The sequence below is a fragment of the Cyclopterus lumpus genome, chromosome 8 (genome assembly GCF_009769545.1).
Source record: "Cyclopterus lumpus isolate fCycLum1 chromosome 8, fCycLum1.pri, whole genome shotgun sequence".
Lineage (NCBI taxonomy): Eukaryota > Metazoa > Chordata > Actinopteri > Perciformes > Cyclopteridae > Cyclopterus > Cyclopterus lumpus.
In genome coordinates, this window is record NC_046973.1 from 16715435 (window position 1) to 16733249 (window position 17815).

The 17815-nt window shown below is 41.4% G+C and overlaps 1 protein-coding gene across 1 annotated transcript; it reads left to right on the top strand.

Annotated features, from left to right (window-relative positions):
- Nucleotides 1-876: 876 nt before the first annotated feature.
- plcd3a (phospholipase C, delta 3a) lies at nt 877-17772 on the top strand. Its single transcript, XM_034540393.1, has 15 exons — nt 877-1195; nt 7833-8000; nt 10952-11180; nt 11701-11830; nt 12358-12583; nt 13254-13455; nt 13561-13705; nt 13986-14138; nt 14218-14370; nt 14454-14604; nt 14753-14869; nt 15103-15281; nt 15724-15859; nt 16152-16301; nt 16386-17772. The coding sequence occupies exons 1-15, from the start codon at nt 1105-1107 to the stop codon at nt 16529-16531; spliced, it is 2376 nt and encodes a 791-aa protein (XP_034396284.1). The 5' UTR covers nt 877-1104; the 3' UTR covers nt 16532-17772.
- Nucleotides 17773-17815: the final 43 nt, after the last annotated feature.

Genomic DNA, 17815 nt, shown 5'->3' on the forward strand with positions numbered 1-17815 from the left:
TATTCAGTACGTTGATATAGTCAGCAGCCCAAAGACATGGGTTGTCCTCATGAACCTCACCTGGAAAATATAAAGGTTATTTGAAGACCATGAGATGTTTTGGTGCACAATAAAAGGCAAACAGTGACTTTCGGGCAATGGTCATCGATACTCAGACAACCATCCATACACAGGTAAAGTCCACATCATAATTTATAATATTAAAGCCCAAATGTCAATTATTCGGTTTGGATAGTAGGTATACACCTCTTTGCACATTACAGGTACACCATGTGTATACGTGTTTGTACTTCTACAACAGGGAGAATTTAACATTAAGTAGACATTATATCATCATATTGTACTTGGATGAAGTACTCCGACTTTAAACTTAAGCGTATAAAGAAACGCCATATAGTGTAGAAATACTGTTACAAGTCCTGCAGTCAAGTAAGTAAATGTGCAAAAGTGTTAGCATCAAAATATACTTGAAGTAGGAAAAGTAATAAGCAGAATAATGGAAAATTAATGTAGTTTAGGCTGAATTATAATAATGATGCATTGAAGTGTACATGCAGTATAGCTGAATAACTGTATACACTGCTGGGAGGCTTGTGAGTCTTATCTTAACCTATAATAATACACCATGGTGTATCTGTTGATTGCATATTAATCTAAATGTGCAAAGCAATTAGCAACTAAAGTCGTGCAAATAAATAAAAAGGAGTAAAACCTCTAATATTTTGCTCTGAAATGTAGTGGAATAGAAGTATAAAGTAAAATAAAATTGAAATACTCAAAAAGAACAAGTAGCCTCAACATTGTACTCGCGCAGTTCGTCAGGGTTTGTTGGGGCTGCGGGAGGAGGTGGGAGTGCGTAAACTGTGCGCCTTGTTTGGAGTCGCATTACGCACAGGCATGGGCAGCAGCGTCGGGGAGGGACTCTACACGTGTGGAAAACGAGTAACTGTTGCGCTTCGCTGTCTCTCCCCTTTTGGGGGCCTTTCTTGGACTTCACAAATCTGCGCTGGAGGACACCTGCACGCTCCCGGACTTTAAGTTCACGGGCAAGCCCCGAGTCTGAGAGCTGCAGCCCGCAGTTATATTTCCGCTGGAGTCGTAATAATGTTAGGCAGCGGTAAATCAGCGGCCCCCGGTCCCAGAGAGCCGAGGAGGAAAGGGGCCGAGAAGGCGATGGACCCCATCAGGAGGCTGGGTAAGGAAACATGCGCACTTTCCAGCTCCTTTCTTCCAGCTCCTTTCTTGCCGCAAAGTTACGACAATGAGCGAAATGTGTGGATATCTCTCGAGTTCAGTGTTTTTCCTACTGTGGCATCACCTCCGCGACATCCCTGGTATACTTATCTAAATCTGAGTGGATTAGGATTATAATCGCACTAAATAATGTATTCGTATATTTTCAGGAGGGAGTTAGGGTGATATTTGTTGTATTTTAGTAATGACAAAGATACTTTTATATGTGTTGTGTTATAATGCCATTGCTGTAGTACTTGTTTAAGTACTAGCGTTGCATCCTTTTTAAATATATCAATCGATTTTCCTTGGTACTTCCTTTGCTTGCAATTATGATTACTTGCGAGGATTATTTGTCTGAATTTAAACATTTGTTTGCTCATTCAGGGGTGTATTTACTGTCTATCCACGTGCGTGTGCCCCCCAAGTTAAAGCAATCAAGTAATATAGTGAATGTCATTAGTGAAAACAGTTTCAGCATATGACTAATAGCTTTTATTTGTTGCTGGTAATCAACGGACACATGAACCCGAGCTGAACTGGGCCGTGTGGGTAGTTCAAGTGATCATGGGTTTATGAAGAGCTGAACTCACTGATGTGATTCAGGCTCCTCGGCAGACTGCAGCCTACTGTCTCTCAGCCCGACACCGATTGGGTGCTGTACCCCTCACTCAAGCACTCTCAGCTCATGGCGACACCTCGCCCCAAAATAAACACCTGCTGAGCAGCGACAGAGCACCTGTCAGAATCTCTAAAAAGAGACGGGAAGTCTGGACCACGCTTTTGACCTATTTGCAGCTTATAACAGTGTTCATGTTTTTTTTTTCACGGTCTTTGGCATATTTACAATATCGACACAGTATAACATCAAGAATCAAATTCAATTCAATTGAAGTTGTTTACAAACTATACCGATAACTGTATGAGGGACATTTTAAATACAAGCAATACAAAGACTGTATCCATGATTTCACAATAAAACACAGCAGTATTTACCCAACACAACGTTTCTCAAAAAAACAACAACAAGAAAATCACTCAAGAATAACCTCACGCTGCTGCTGATTATCTATTTGTGTTCTTGTTACATATCATTTAGTTTATTTTAGCATTCAGAAAACTAAGATCCTGCTCCAAACCCCGTATTTGTCCTGCTTTCAGAGCAGTGTGTGTGCAGGGATCCCGACCGTGGCATTGACACGGCAGACTATGTTGAAACTCTGACACTATGTGGATACTTGTTTAAGCATTACTGATGCTTGAGTTATGAAACTGTATCTCTGTGCCTGAAAATGTAATACACAACTGTCAATTCTATATTCAAGCGTCACGCTAATACTGAATAATGAAGCCAGTGAGGTCCCCCTCCCCTGACCCCTTTCCCCCATGTGTCATTATAAATCAGTCTGTTGGCCTTCAACCCCACATGTCTAAATTGTGTTTAAATCCTTACTTCGGATGGAAACCCCCACACACTGTACTCTTGTACCCATGGGTGGAATTTTGTGTCATGTGGAGTCACAAGAGTAGTCTTACTTGTTTGTTCAAAGATTTCTCACCTACTATAAGCCTTTTCTTACAGATAAAGTTTCACGTGAACCCGAGGTTTGTTAATTTTGAGATAATCTTTGAATCAGACAAATGTACACATGGATAATTATATTCACTGTCACAGACGTCCCCTTTGGGGGTTCGTGGATTTGGTTTCAGGGAGAGAGTCCGAGGTTGTTGTCAGTGTTGTCAACTCTGGAGCTCTGTGGCGCTGTGATGGTGAAACACATGCAATTAGTTTATTGTGAGAACAAACAAAATACACAACTTTATTGGTTTAGGTTTGCAAAACACCACAAATTCATATTAAACTAAATCTAGAATGCTGCATTTAAATTTTCAAACAATACTCCTCAAAATGAGAGAGAAAAACTTAAACAAATGGTTGTAGATTTTCCTAATTGTATGTAAACTGATTAGAAAAGTAGTTTTGAACAACGTAGTAGGGAAAGATATTCACTTTATAATTATGATTCTGGTGACATCAGAATAAATACTAAGCTGCATGTAACACAATTACTTCCTTGTTCATGGACTACTCACTGTGTGTTCATATCCTGCTCCCTATTAACAAGCGAATGAACAAATTCATTATGAAAAAGAAAGAGAGTGCTGCTTATTTTCAGTATTCTGCTTCGTGCTCAACAGTGTGCTGTCCCCAAAATACATTGGCATTGATTCTTCACTTCAAAATAACACTCACTTCTTCTGTTTCTAATCATATTACCACCTTTTAACTTTGGATATCATAAATGTCATTAAAGGCTGGACCTGAACCCGTCTCGTGGGGCCAGCTGTGAGACAGAATTAAGAAAATGTAATTGACCCTTTGCCCGTAGCACGCCAACGACACCATAACTTTTCTATCTTTATGCAAGTGTAGAATCCTTGCTAGCTGACTCTTGTGACAGTTGTTATGTCGAGAGAAACGTGAACCGTGTCCCAGGACAAGCTGGTATGTGGGGGTGAGTGAAGAGGACTCACGCAGACACAATCTAATACTGACCAGCTGATATGGTTATTTTCTTTCTGATCCTCCTCTCAGTTTAAAGGCGCTCCCGCTGCTCACAGTGTGGACACACGTACCCCGAGAAAAATATTCCTTATGGGAGTGATTTGAATGTTTATTGTTTTCTCACAGCTGATCCAGCTTTGGGTTTTTCAGTTGTTCTCACATGGAGCTCTCTGGTGATTTGTCAGCTGGTCCACCACTTTGGTCCAGACTGAAATACTATTAGCAGCTATTAATTGAGAGATTCATGACTTAACTGCCTTCTAGCTCCGACAGCCGGTCTTCACTTATTCTGTGAATGTACTCAACATCTTTCAGAACAGATTGCTACCAATTTCTGAATAGACATTCGTGGTTTCCAGATAATGAATCCCTTTGACTTTTCCTCCACTGCCGAGGTTCACATTTGTGCTTTTAGGTAAAATGTCTCAACAACTGTTTGATAGATATTCGCTGACATGAGATTTAGTGCAGACATTCATTTCCTCCACCGGATGAATCATAATCACTTTGGCAATACCTTCGCTTTCCATATAGCGTCATCATTATAGTGACATTTTCTGTCCAGTATTGTTTATGACTTGAATCCCTGCAAAACTAATCAGCCTTAGCTGCACTTTGTGTTTATGGCTAACACATGCTGGCATGACGCACACATATGTTAAACTGAGACGGTGAAGATGGTAAACAACAGACCTGGGAAACATCAGGCATGTTGACATTGTCACTGTGAGTATTTTAGCATGCTGATGTTCACATTTTGTTCAAAACACGGCTCTGCAAAGTCACAGAGATGCTGGTGTGGCTAACACCAGCATCAGGTCAAAAATATTTTTCATGTTTATCACCAAATACCTTTGACGAATGTAATTCCCATCAACCTCAGATGCACTCTGTAGTCTGTTTAGTGCTACTTAGCAAATGTTAGCATGCTATTGTTGCACTAAATTGAGATAGTTAACGTGATGAACAATACATGTGCTTAGCATTACATATGCTTAACATTACATATGCTTAACATTAGCATGTTAGCATTGTCATTTAGAGCATGTTAGCACGCTGGTGCTAGCATTTAGCTCAAAGCACTGCTGGGCTTGGTTTGCAGCTAGCATGGTTGTACACTCATTTAATTCTCTTTCCTAATCCCACTTTGCTCATTCGGCTGCTTTTACAAGCCGTGCTGAAATGCTTGTGATGAAATACATTAGCATGGTTGCTAACCAGTCGGCATGCATGGCTTTGAGCAGCTGATGAAGGGGATGTCAACCAGATTTTCTGCTGGAGACAGTGAAAATAAAACACCATTCAGTTCTCTAGCCTGATGAATCATGCCCATCCCTCCACTTACACCCTCAAATAAAGAGGTTTTCAGGAGATTACACGCATTCACTTTTTAATACACAATACATGAACATGTGAATGTGCCTCTGTTTAAACAGACTGGGGATTGGCCAACCCCTTTAGGCGTGTGCTCACTTGTTCTGATAGAAATGTTGTTTTGGCTGGAGAGGCAATAATAAGATGCAGCAGTGGGTTGAGACTGAGGCAGTTAATAAGGCTGTTTGGGCAGTTTAGCGTGGTCAATGACCTGCAGTTAATTTGGCCCATGCCTGTGGGAATGCATTGCATGTGGTAACAGCTTGGAAAAACAGGCTTGTTATGGGTGTAGGGCTAGGAGGGGGATTTCTTTGTGTTCGACCCTGATGGGGAGAGATCCGCGGCTGCACTCAGTCCGTCTCTAGTTTGGGGGGAGGGAGCTGAGAGCAGTTTCTGTTGTGCTGTAGCTCCGGGGGCCCTCTGAGGAAGTTTATTAGCCAACTGGCACCAACAGTATGAGCACTGTGATTTAAGGGAAAGTTAAAGGAACTTTGCCAACTGTGTCTTGACAAATCTTTGTAGGTGAGCCGGAGAGTAAATCCTGTAGAATAATTCAACGACAGGGAGAGTTTGCTTGGACTTTTCCTTTGAAATGTCCTGAAAGCGAAAAATACTCTGTGAGAGGCCCTATTCATCCCTGAAAAAAGAAGCAATGAGGCATAGCTGAATGTGCTCTATTAACCCTCAGCTAAATTATTATGGCAAAAGCATCCAAGTACAGCTTAAGTAACCAGTTACTTACCCTAAAAAATACATAAATGTTGCCACTAAAAGCTTTGGACTAATTAAACACTATTTGGCAAAATGTTAATTTGCAAACCATCGAACCAGTTTTGAACATTTTCATACCAGTTATTTGAAAGCATCCGTCCTTGATCTGGGTGACATTCAGCTTGGGGCCTTTAACACATGTCGTCAACCCCTCCCTTTAGTATCAAATAACGGCAAAAATGCCCCCCAAAAATGTGACCAAGATGAATCAGTACATTTGTCTAAAATGTATTACAAACAATAAACTAAATATAAAAAACTGCTTTTTCAAAATATTCACACAAATGTACATAATTTTACATTTGACTTGTGGGTCTGTCATGATTGTAAACATTCCTTGCATGTCCTTTCACCTTCGACCCTGCCGGCCAAAACCACCCTTAGCTTTAGACTAGAGCTGTAGTTGGCAATTGTATTCATTCTCTATTATTTCACACATTGTTTAATCATGAATGATTAATCATTTAAATGTTTGGTCTATATATTGTCAGAGTAAAGCCTGTCACGGCTCCTCAGAGGCCAACGGGGTCTAATAATAGATTAATTGACCTACCCGTCAGCTCTACTTTAGGCTTTATTAAATTAAGATGTAAACAAAACCAGCTCATGTAAAAAAGAAGTGGCCTTGTACTTGTGACATTTTAAATATGTGTATCTTGTGCAAGTATTTGGTTTTGTGATTGATCATCACATTTTTCAGTTTTTTAACAAGTTACAGCAAATGCACCAAACAGCAGTAGCCTACATAGTTTCCTTTCTGGGTTTCAGTGATACCACATGACTGGGCGTTAACTTACTGTCAACTCTCAACCCGTGTTGTGTGTCCACTATGCCTCCTGCTATGATCTTTTATTTTCTGCTATAGCTTTCCCTGATCCTTTCAGTGCTGACAACACATAATGATAATACCTCTGTTCTGAGGCTCTGAATTTGCTTTATCTTTTTGATTAAATATCCATGTGATGATAATAGCTAGGCAAATACTGTCTGTTGGCCTGCTACTGTCCCAAGAGAGATATAAATCTACAAATTATCATGGCTGAATCACATCCCAGCATTCAAGTTCTCTCAGCTTTGTTCTTTAAGCATTTTTTTTTCGATTTCATAAAGTCGAGAAACATTACTTTATTAAAACATGAAGTCGCTTTTCAATACAATCCACGGCAGCTTTACTCAGCACACTGAAACCTTTAGCACAGGTCATTTCCTTTGAGGTTTGTATATGAAACACAGCCTTGGGTTTAGGGTATAAGCAGCAGTGTTGACTCTATATGTGCGGACAGCTTGACAAATAGTCAACATGCTTTTTTGGGGGAAGGGGACTATTGATCTTGTATGAGAGTTGGGCATTTAAAAAAAGCAACATCCACTACCAAGCTCTTAAAAGAGAAAAAAAAGTGGCTTTAGCAAGGCCAGAAACATCCCTCTGTGACCTTTGATTTAGTTAACCAGAACAAACTTTTGTTATGACCAAATACCTGCAACACTATCAGCCTCAGCTGTACTTTGTGCTAATCAGCATATATTAGCATGCTTATACGCTAAACTAAGATGATGAACATAGTAAACATTATACCTGCTGAACACCAGCATGCTAGCACTGTCATTGTGCATTGAGCATGTTAGCATTTAGCACAAAGCAACACGTTGGCTAATCACAGCCTCACAGAGGTGCTAGCATAGCCTTATTAACCTTACAGACAGCAACAGAAGATGATGATTTACCTACAAACTTCCTAAGAGAAATGATTGTGTGACGTTTAGAAATGTTTTTAGAGACCTCTTGTCCTTGCATGTCGACACAATAAAACGGCACAAACTGAAATCACAGTTTGTTTTTACAGTAAACTTCTTCCTGTTTTGTTTTGTGTGTGTTTGTGTGCTTTAGGGCTGCTGGACAATGAGGACGTACGTGTGATGATGCAGGGCTGCAACATGGTGAAAGTTCGCTCTTCGAGGTGGCAGAAGAGCCGAAATCTGCGGCTTCTGGATGACGGACTCACTGTGTGGTGTGAATCCACCAAAAGCTCCCGCAAAGCCAAAGCTCGGCAGACATGTGAGTATTGCTAAACTTGGCTTTGAGAACAGGGAGAGTGGGATGGAGAGCTCAGTGTATTTGTGTGTGTGCGTGTGTGTGTGTGGTCTGTCTTGAGCAGATTAGGAGGGAGGATAAAGGTGAAAAAGAGGAAAAGGACCAAGAGTTAGTTACAAGAAGTGAGGTTAAGGAGGAGAAGTAGCTCTGAAAGCGAGAGTGCTCATGAATAGAAATTTGGTTTAAGAGAGGAAGCTTGAGTGATATCAGATTAGAGGAAAAAGGCTTTGCCAAAAAAGGAAACTTATCCACAGGGATACAATGCAGAGGAAGACCAGCAGGCCTTCCACCAGCATAGTACAGACTGGGATGTGAGTCAGGGCGCCAGCTTATTGTTCAGGGTTGTTGAACTGTTTTATCTTGGCTCGATCTCATACTTATTATTAGGGCTGTTTGCTTACATTGCAAGTGAGGAGACTAATCATGGGCTTTGTAATCTGGCTAAACAATAATCATGTGTAGTTTATGTGCCGATTCATAAACCTGGACTTGTGAAGAGTTATTACTGAGTTATCCTGGTAGCGACAGAAATCAAAAAATGTTTTAAGTAAAACGTTCTGCATTTCTAGATAAGAATAGTCAAGAAGTGAATTTGAGATTTATTTATTTTTGCAAAGAAAATGCAGAAACAATGCGAAACTGTAGTAATTGAACTACAAATGGCACCAATACTCTCAGTGTGGAAATACAAAGAACTTGATGCACATGAAATGTAATATCAGGGCGCACACGCATTATTTTTAATTTTAATCCTCAACTTCCCTCATTGTTTTAAACTACCATGTTTTAGCTGCAATGACACACTGTCCAAATTACACGAGTGGCTCACATTAACACAAATGATTGAAAGAGTCCTATAAAAGGGAGACAGAGACATTACACCTGATAGGGATGTTAAACTAAAAAAACAATATAAACGTGAAGAAGATGGTGTATTTTAGAGAGCAACACCAGCCCATTTAACCTCAGCAGAGGCATTTCACCCGCTTCATATTGACACAGAAAAGGCATTCAAACAAAAGATATTAGACTCTGTAGAGATTGCCAAAGTGCATGTTATCTCAAATTTTCTTTCCATGGCATTTACTTGGAGCTAAATCTTCTCTTGGAATAAAAATGTACTGCAAGCTGGGTGGGTGATACATCTCTCTCACCCGCTTATATTTTCTTCCTTGTTGCTCAATGATTTAGCTCCCCCACCATCCACCTGTTTGTGCCCTTTAACCTGATGTTGAAGTGCAGTTTATTGCTAAGAGAAGCAGGGTGGTCAGGTTTGATGTAGGCCGTCTTGATTGTGCTCAAGCAGCTCCGGAAATAGACACAGAGTGGTCTAGTTGCTGCGCGTAACACTCCCTACAACAAATAGTGTGAGGACAGCCGGGCCTCTTCAGACGGATACCGATAATGCTGCAGGCGGCCGGAGAGCATATCTGTGTGTGTGTTTAAATGCGTGTTTGTGTGAATCCAGGATTGGCTTGGTTCCTCTTTTCCGAGCTCAAGGCGGTTCTCCAGGTCCAGTGGGATCTGGCGCCTGCAATTCAATGCTGCGTCTGATGCTCTCAAGCACTTGGCATAGAATACAACCCTTTGCACTTCTGCTGTCCCTTTCTAAACTACACACACACATGCACATACACACACACACACACACACACACACATTCATGTCACCTTTACCCCGTTTCTGGGTAAACCACAAAAGAGGAATGTGGAGTAATTTTGAAGAGGTGGACTACAGAGGCTTTGTGACCTCCAGCAACAGAATGAGGCTATTGTCAGGGCAGACACTGCTTATTACCCCAACTGAGGGATCACTACGCAGCAGGCATCCCAGAGCAGAAACAGACAAGCTCCTGTGCTGAATAAAGATGTTGTGTTAGAATCAGCTTGAAGCCAGTGTTTGTGTGTTTAGCTGTCTGTTCTAGGCAAAAAGTGTTGCCCAGACTCACCAACAAATCTGAAATCAGGTCACATGAAGTTGTGGATCTCAACCTTTTTGGCCCCTGACTCCATCAAAAGAAAATAGAACAATATTTTCAGCCTTGCTGGCATAATGGACGTCTGTCAGTCGACCATTATGCTCCAGACTGAAGTAAAACATCTGTAGTAATCCCTTGACTTTTCATGGGGCGCCATCATCAGATAAATGTATTGTTTACAATACCTAGGTTTAGATCTGTGACTAACAATTGCTTAATTATTGATAATTTAGTCTATGAAACATCAACAGTGATGACACATACTCATCACAACATCCCAGAGCCCAAAATGATATCCTCAAAGTAGCTTGTTTTACCCCACAACAGTCCAAAACCCAAATAATGTTTTATTTATTGTCATACATATACGTGATGACAACAAGCAGCAAACCCTCATATTTTAGAAGCTTACAAATAATAATTAGTGACAAATAATTGCCATTTTAGCTTGAAAAATGTGTGAAACATGTTATCAATAATATAAATGACTGACATTCACATGCCTCGGCTGTACTTTGTGTTAAGAGTTAATTAGCAAAAGTGACATGCTCTACTAAGATGTCATTATGAGCATGTTAGCATGCCAATGTTAGCATTTAGCTCACACAACCTCACAACATGGCTGTAGACTCAGCTTTGCTTTTTTAAATATCCCATAGATCAACCCTCCAAATTATCGGTTGCAGCCACCATGTTGAAATAATAACGACTATAAAAACTATTTAAAGCCTCTGCTCCTTGACTGTCAGCATACAGGGTTTGTGTGCTATAAGAGTCATAGGTTTAAATGGTGCTGTGTAAAGTGTGTAAAGTGCATGTTATATTTGACCATCCTGTTGCTATGGCGCTATGCTTTGTGGGACTTATAAACCCCTAATAGGGCTTGATGTTTACTCAACAACACAAGAACTCTTCTTCTTCCCCTCTCCTCCTCCAGTCGCAGTGACGGAAGTGGAGTGTGTGCGTGAAGGCTGCCAGTCCGAGGCGCTGAGGCGGCTGGTCGGCTCTTTGCCGGAGAGCAAGTGCTTCACAGTGGTCTTCAGAGGCGCCAGGAAGAGCCTGGACCTGCTGTGCCCCTGTGAGGATGATGCTCAGCGCTGGGTGCGAGGGCTGCGCACTTTAAAGGAGCACGTGGCCGACATGACTCAGAAGCAAAAGCTGGACCAATATCCTGCCCAATAATCTAATATGCTAGAATAAATATAGTGTAGCTGAGGCAGCATTGCTATGGCGACTGACTCTGTTGTCCCATGTGCCAGCCCACGTCCACAGCATAGCTAAAGTGAGCAGTAATGACGTCTAAATATAGTGTCACTATCACTGATATTTACAATCCCTGAGAGTTGCTAGTTTATTAGGTACACATAACTAAAACCAAAGCAGTTTAATACAACTGCTCTGCAATAGAACCTACCTACACTGAGATTATAATTGTGCTCCTTTAACTTCAGGGTTGAGGCTGCAGTTTGTGTTGCTGTTCAATTGTATGGCGTCAGTGAGTTTCTATTATTCTATTTGTCCACCCCCATCTATATCAAGGAGGAAGGCTAAATAACAGAAACTGCATGATGCAAAAAAAAGTGTATGCATTGAGTGTACCTGTGCACATTATGAACCCAAAGGCTGCCTTGAGTGACGACATTGTTGAACTGTAGTCGGGAGGTTTTATTCCTTGACCCTCTACACTTGGATCCGAGGCTACCTGAGGCGAGCGGATCAGAACCAGGACGGCAAGATGAGCTACGACGAGGTCAAACGGCTGCTCCAGATGATCAACATTGACCTAAGTGAGCAGTATGCCCGCTGTTTATTCAAGGTCAGGAGCATCCTGTGTATCTTCATTTTTAGCACCTGTAAATTATCCTATTTTGCTGTCATTGTAATATGAGCTGAGCACTGAAAAGAAAGGTGATAGTTTTGCTAGTGTGAGTTTATTGTGGCACCCTGGAGTTTAGAGTCTGTGTTCAATTACCAAGCCAGCGGCAAGCCGACCACCAACCCACCGTCCACGTCTTTATCCCCTCCCTCTTGTCTTCCCCTCAACAAAACAAGGCCCAGCTCTTTCTTTATTGTGGAGCATTACCGCCTGCTACGTCCCTCAGCTCTCCATTCTAGCAGAATTGTTGGTTTTTATGCTCCGTCCCGACGCAATTTCCAATACTGACCATCCCCAAAAATGTTTTATATAAGTACACACAGCTGGGTTGACTTATTATGGAGAGGCTTTTATCACAGGGAATTTGAAGCCTTCCCAAAATCAAAGCTTACTGTGTTTGCTGTATTTCTCTGTGTGTCCGATTGTTGTCATTTTGTTTAACTCCACCCTATCCCCTGGCATCCCAGAGGTGTGACAGATCCGGCGATGATCGTCTTGATCATATAGAGATTGAGGAGTTCTGCCGGGAGCTGCTGCGACGGCCCGAGCTGGACGCAGTCTTCAGACACTATTCAAGTAATGGTTGTGTGCTCGCCACCGCTGAGCTGCGGGACTTCCTGGGAGACCAAGGAGAAGATGCCTCGTTGAATCACGCTCAGAGCCTAACACTCACCTATGAGCTCAATGACTGGGGTAGGTCCTCAAAGCAGTCATTAAAGGCTTTAAAGAAAGAGCACACACCTATTTTATATAAAGACTGTGAATGTGACAAAAGGGATTCCGCTTATACCTGTGAAGGTCTTTGCTATTCTGAGGCAAAATCCTCAGCTATATCTGCAATGAAAAATAACAAAATGCCACACACAACAACTCAAACTGCTTGAACAGAATATCCAAGGAAAAAGGTGTGCGTTTTATTTATATTTATACTTCAAATCAAACCAATGAGAGTAAAACCGGCTGGTAGAAATACAATATTGTTGACTTGAGCAATGTTGTGTTTTGTTTCTCATAAATTAGATTTTGATTTGTAATGGGAAGAATAAAAAGTGTGTTCTCTCAAAGGTTACATCGTCTTGCTTTTAAGTAAAACATAATTTTAACTAATAGGTGTTAATACGTTTGGTAAGCTGGAGACCAGGTGGCCGTCTGGTTCAGTAACAGAGAATCTGGGCACTTAAGGGAGTCAATGGGGTGCAACGATTTCAACACTATTTAGACTGTGTAGCTCTATTTGTGTGAGAGAATAAAAGCTGTGATTAATGTCCTAATGCATGTTGTTTCAACCCTTTAGTTAAACTCTCAGCAGTTTGTCTGATAAAGTTGCTCAAAGATACTTAAAACTCTTTGCCATTTATTGCAGCTCAGAAGAACCACTTCATGACACAGAATGGTTTCACCATGTACATGCTGTCCCGGGAGAACGATGTTGTTAATCCCGACCATGCCAGAGTCTACCAGGACATGAGCCGCCCTTTGGCCCACTACTTCATCTCCTCGTCGCACAACACTTACCTCACCAAGGACCAAGTCACCAGCGCCAGCAGCACTGAGCCGTACATCAGGTAGAGAGGCTCAAAAAACATCATCAAACAGCACATACTTCAGCATGATGGAAACCTATTGAGGTTAAGTTGAGCGATCTTCAAGTACACGTCTTTCACTGACAGGGCTCTGAATCAGGGCTGTCGCTGCGTGGAGCTGGACTGCTGGGATGGAGATAAAGGGGAACCTGTCATCTACCATGGCCACACTCTCACCTCCAAAGTGCCTTTTAAGGAGGTCATTGAAACCATCGCCCAATACGCCTTCAAGGTCAGAGGAACTTGATTGAATGGTGTAAATCCTCTGCTATGTCAGTATGCTTGCTGCTGTTCAATACTGCTAATAAAATAAGTGAGTAGTCAGTTAGACTTCTTGCTTTCACAGCCCACTGCGCTTCTTGTAGTTGCATACTTGACTATGAGGCTACCCTGCGATATTTTGGTTTGGACATACTATAGCATTACAGTGTTCGGTCCCGCATAGCTATCATGTCATCTAATTGCATTTCAATGGCATCACATATGGGTTTTTCCTGTGTTTCTCCCGGCAGGCGTCACCATATCCTCTAATCCTGTCTTTGGAGAACCACTGTTCTGTGGAGCAGCAGGTTGTTATGGCCAATCACCTGCGCACCATCCTGGGCAGCAAACTGCTCACCAAGTCCCTCAGTGCCAAGCCGCTGAAGGATCTCCCTTCTCCCGAGGTACAACACACACCAACACACAGATATAGATACTGGCATCTGGCTGTCTGGTTTTCTAACAGTCATTTGTTCGTTGCAGGAGCTGAAGGGCCGTATTCTGGTAAAAGGGAAGAAGCTGATTCCTCACTTGGGCCAGCTGAGCAAGGATGGAAGCTGTGCCAGCTTCTCTTCAAGCTCTGAAGATGAACCAGCAAGCAGCAATAAGAACACCCCCAAGAAGGATCCTGCAAAGGTCAGTTCAACAAAACTTGCAGCATTTAAAGTGAACCTTTAGATAATCGGCAAATGTTCTATGTTTGCATTTGCCCTTCTCAGGTCTGTTCTAAGCTGAGCCCAGAGCTTTCAGACCTGGCGGTGTATTGCAGGAGTGTCCCCTTCCGTGGCTTTGAAAATACATCTGAAAAACCTCCAAATGAAATGTCCTCCTTCTCTGAAAGTGATGCCCTTAGGCTCATCAAAGACTCTGGTACAACAATGGAAATAATTGCATCTTGACATTACACAGAGAAAAGTCAAAGCGATTTTCTGACATTGCTTTACTGCAGCTGATTCTACACAAAATATAATCAGCCTCCAGTGTATCATGCATGTGGATTTCTTCTTTTCATTCGCAGGAAAGCTTTTTGTGAGACACAACAGCAGGCAGCTGAGCCGGATCTACCCCTCCGGCCAGCGCCTCCAATCATCCAACTATGATCCTCAGGAAATGTGGAACGGTGGCTGCCAGATGGGTTAGTACTCCAGACTAGAAGCGTGGATGCTGTTCTCATGGCAGCAAATTAAGGCAATTCATTTGGAAAACATTATGTGGTCAGTAAGTGCCAAGGAAACGTTATCCTGACTCATTTATGCAAATTGCTGCTACATCATAACACATTGATGCCACCGGCTTTCACTGACTGACAGCATTCACGGGGTGCTTTAATGTTTTCCGTCGGCTGACTCCACTCTCTGTGCTGTTCAGTGGCTCTGAACTTCCAGACTTCCGGGGAGCAGATGGACCTGAACCAGGGTCGCTTCCTCCCCAATGGTCGCTGTGGATACGTTCTGAAGCCGAGCTTCCTGCGCAGCCCAACTTCAGACTTTAACCCAGAGATCACAGGTGGAGGCCCCGGTCACATCCCCACCCAGCTGACTATACGAGTGAGTGGTAACCTAGTGAGGAACAGTGGTCAAGCAAATTCATCTTAAAAGTCACAATTTAATTGTTGACATACTGCTATCCAGTTTGTACTGTATTCTGTATATACTTTGTTCATTTAGATCAGAACTCTTTATTTACCTGGCAGTGTGTTTTGGTTCCTCTATAGTGTACTTTTACTGTTTTTGTTTCTGACTACTCTGAACATAAAACATCCATTAAATGTTTGCTTGCAAGAGATATTCCTTCTCTGTAGCTCATTGAGATTTCTTCCTTTTTACCCATTAAAAGTATTTTTTTAAGTTTTCTCCGAATTTAAGTAGAGGGAGTTGTATGCTGCACAGATTGTGAGGCCCTGTGAGGCAAAATTGTGATTTTGGGCTATACCAATTAAATTAACTTGACTTGGATATGTACATTGACTAATTACATTTTGCTTTTTAGATAATATCTGCGCAGCAGCTGCCAAAAATCAACACGGAGAAGGCCAGCTCCATTGTGGACCCACAAGTGTGGATTGAAATTCATGGGGTGGCTATTGATAATGCAAGAGACAAAACCCACCGCATTGACAACAATGGTAAATCTGAGAGATCATAAATCAATAAAAAATGTTTTTGACATTTGAAGTGTCAATCTTTTGTTATTGCCTGTATACATGTTTTAACCAGAGAACTAATACTGTATTTTTATGCAAATCTATTATTGCTATGAAATAATGTTTGCCGTATGCTGTAATGCTGTTTGTGATGATGTAAATGCAGGAGGAAACAGATCTTTTGTCGGAGCCTTACCTGTCCATGCCATGATGAGTTTGTTTGAGAGGTACATTTCTGGATGATGCATTTATGGCTCTTGTGCCCCCTCTACAGGTTTCAACCCACGGTGGGACTGCACTCTGAGCTTCCAGCTGCAGGTCCCTGAAATGGCTCTGGTGCGGTTTGTGGTGGAGGACCATGATCACACTGCCAAAAATGACTTTGTCGGGCAGTTTACTTTACCCTTCATAAGCCTACGAACAGGTTAGAGATCCACTGAGCATATTAAAAAACAGTCATCACTGTGGCATGTTTGTGATGTGTGCGTCATATTCTGTTTCTTCACAGGTTATCGACATGTTCATTTATTGAAGGCAGACGGTTCCAGTCTGTCGCCCGGCACACTCTTCATCCATGTTAAAGTGACCCGCAAAGGAGTTCCCATCAAAACTGTGTCAGAGCGTCTGGCCATTGCCAAAGGCAAGAAGGCATGACGTGCATCTGAACGAGATGGAAAGCTGCGTTTTCTGACAACAAAGGGCTTTGGTAAAGGAGCTCTGATTGTTGCTGCCAGCCGGTCTTCCAGTCCAGAGCTAAAGTGGTCCCATTTACACTGAGCCACTTCCCACTAGAGGAGGAGAGACTTTGTTTCTCAGAGATGAGGAAGCTCGCTGGATATTAGCAAATGAATTGCCTCTGGCTGGATAATTAATCTGTGGGAGAATCTGGGCCTGTCAGTGCTGAGTGCTCTGGAAACAGAGCGTTGAGGATTGTGGTTCATGGCAAAAAACAATATTAGAAATACATTTTAGTGTTGTTCACTCTCATGTGTAGGTGGCTATCCTATAATGTGTTAGACTGAAGATGTGTTAATTCATCCTTTTATATTTTAGAAGTATTTTTACATTTTTACACTTCAGTATTTCACTTAAACCTAAAGAATGAGGGAGAAACAACACTTACTTAACTGACCCTGTCTCATTTAATAAGCACTTTGGAAATACAAGCATATCAATGAAAAGATAAATATCACTGTTTTATTAATTATAGTTTGAACACTAATTGTTATGTAATGAGTTATTGTTAATGTTTCAAAAATTGTCACAGGTTATTTTATCCATGAAGGATGAACAAATTATGAAATAGTTTATTCATCTAGTCTTACTTGATACTTTAGATACTTGGCACTTTTAATGTTATGACAATATATTTTCACAACTTACAAATGAACTTGAAATTTAAGTAGTATTAACTTTAACAATATTACAAATGTCACTTATTACTTGTATTTGCCTCGTATTTGCATCATTTCACACATAACATAAGTGTTTATCGGTTGGCGATATTTGTTTGAAGGCTCCTTTTCCTCTTTTCTATTAACAATCCTTCATAATCATTTGTGTTGCCAATTATCATCCCTACAATCATATCTGAAAGTTGTGGTTAAACACTAATTGCACCAATTTTACGAAACCACTAATTACTTTAAGCTACAGTGAATCATGTAATGCTCTTAAAAGTAGTTTCCCTGATGATCAAATGGTGCAGTAATGAAAGGTGCTGCACATGGATTACTGTAATAACAGCATATATGATCAGGAGGGATTTCAATAGCATGTAACAAATGGTGCAGTATGACTTTGCAGTGTTAAAGAGTAAAGCCTGTGTTGTGTGAACGGCAGTTGGTATTATGTATGCAATAGAAAATACTGTTTTCATAAAAGCACTAATGACACGTTGGTGTGTTTTGTTGTCGTTTTTGCATAAGATATCAAGAG

What these genes read in the sequence shown, in the direction of transcription:
- plcd3a (XM_034540393.1), top strand. Translation starts at nt 1,105, where the DNA reads ATGTTAGGCAGCGGTAAATCAGCGGCCCCCGGTCCCAGAGAGCCGAGG. An exon ending in AGCCAAAGCTCGGCAGACAT is followed by an intron (nt 8,001 to 10,951) that starts GTGAGTATTGCT and finishes CTCCTCCTCCAG; the next exon opens with TCGCAGTGACGGAAGTGGAG. An exon ending in CCACCGCATTGACAACAATG is followed by an intron (nt 15,860 to 16,151) that starts GTAAATCTGAGA and finishes CCCCCTCTACAG; the next exon opens with GTTTCAACCCACGGTGGGAC.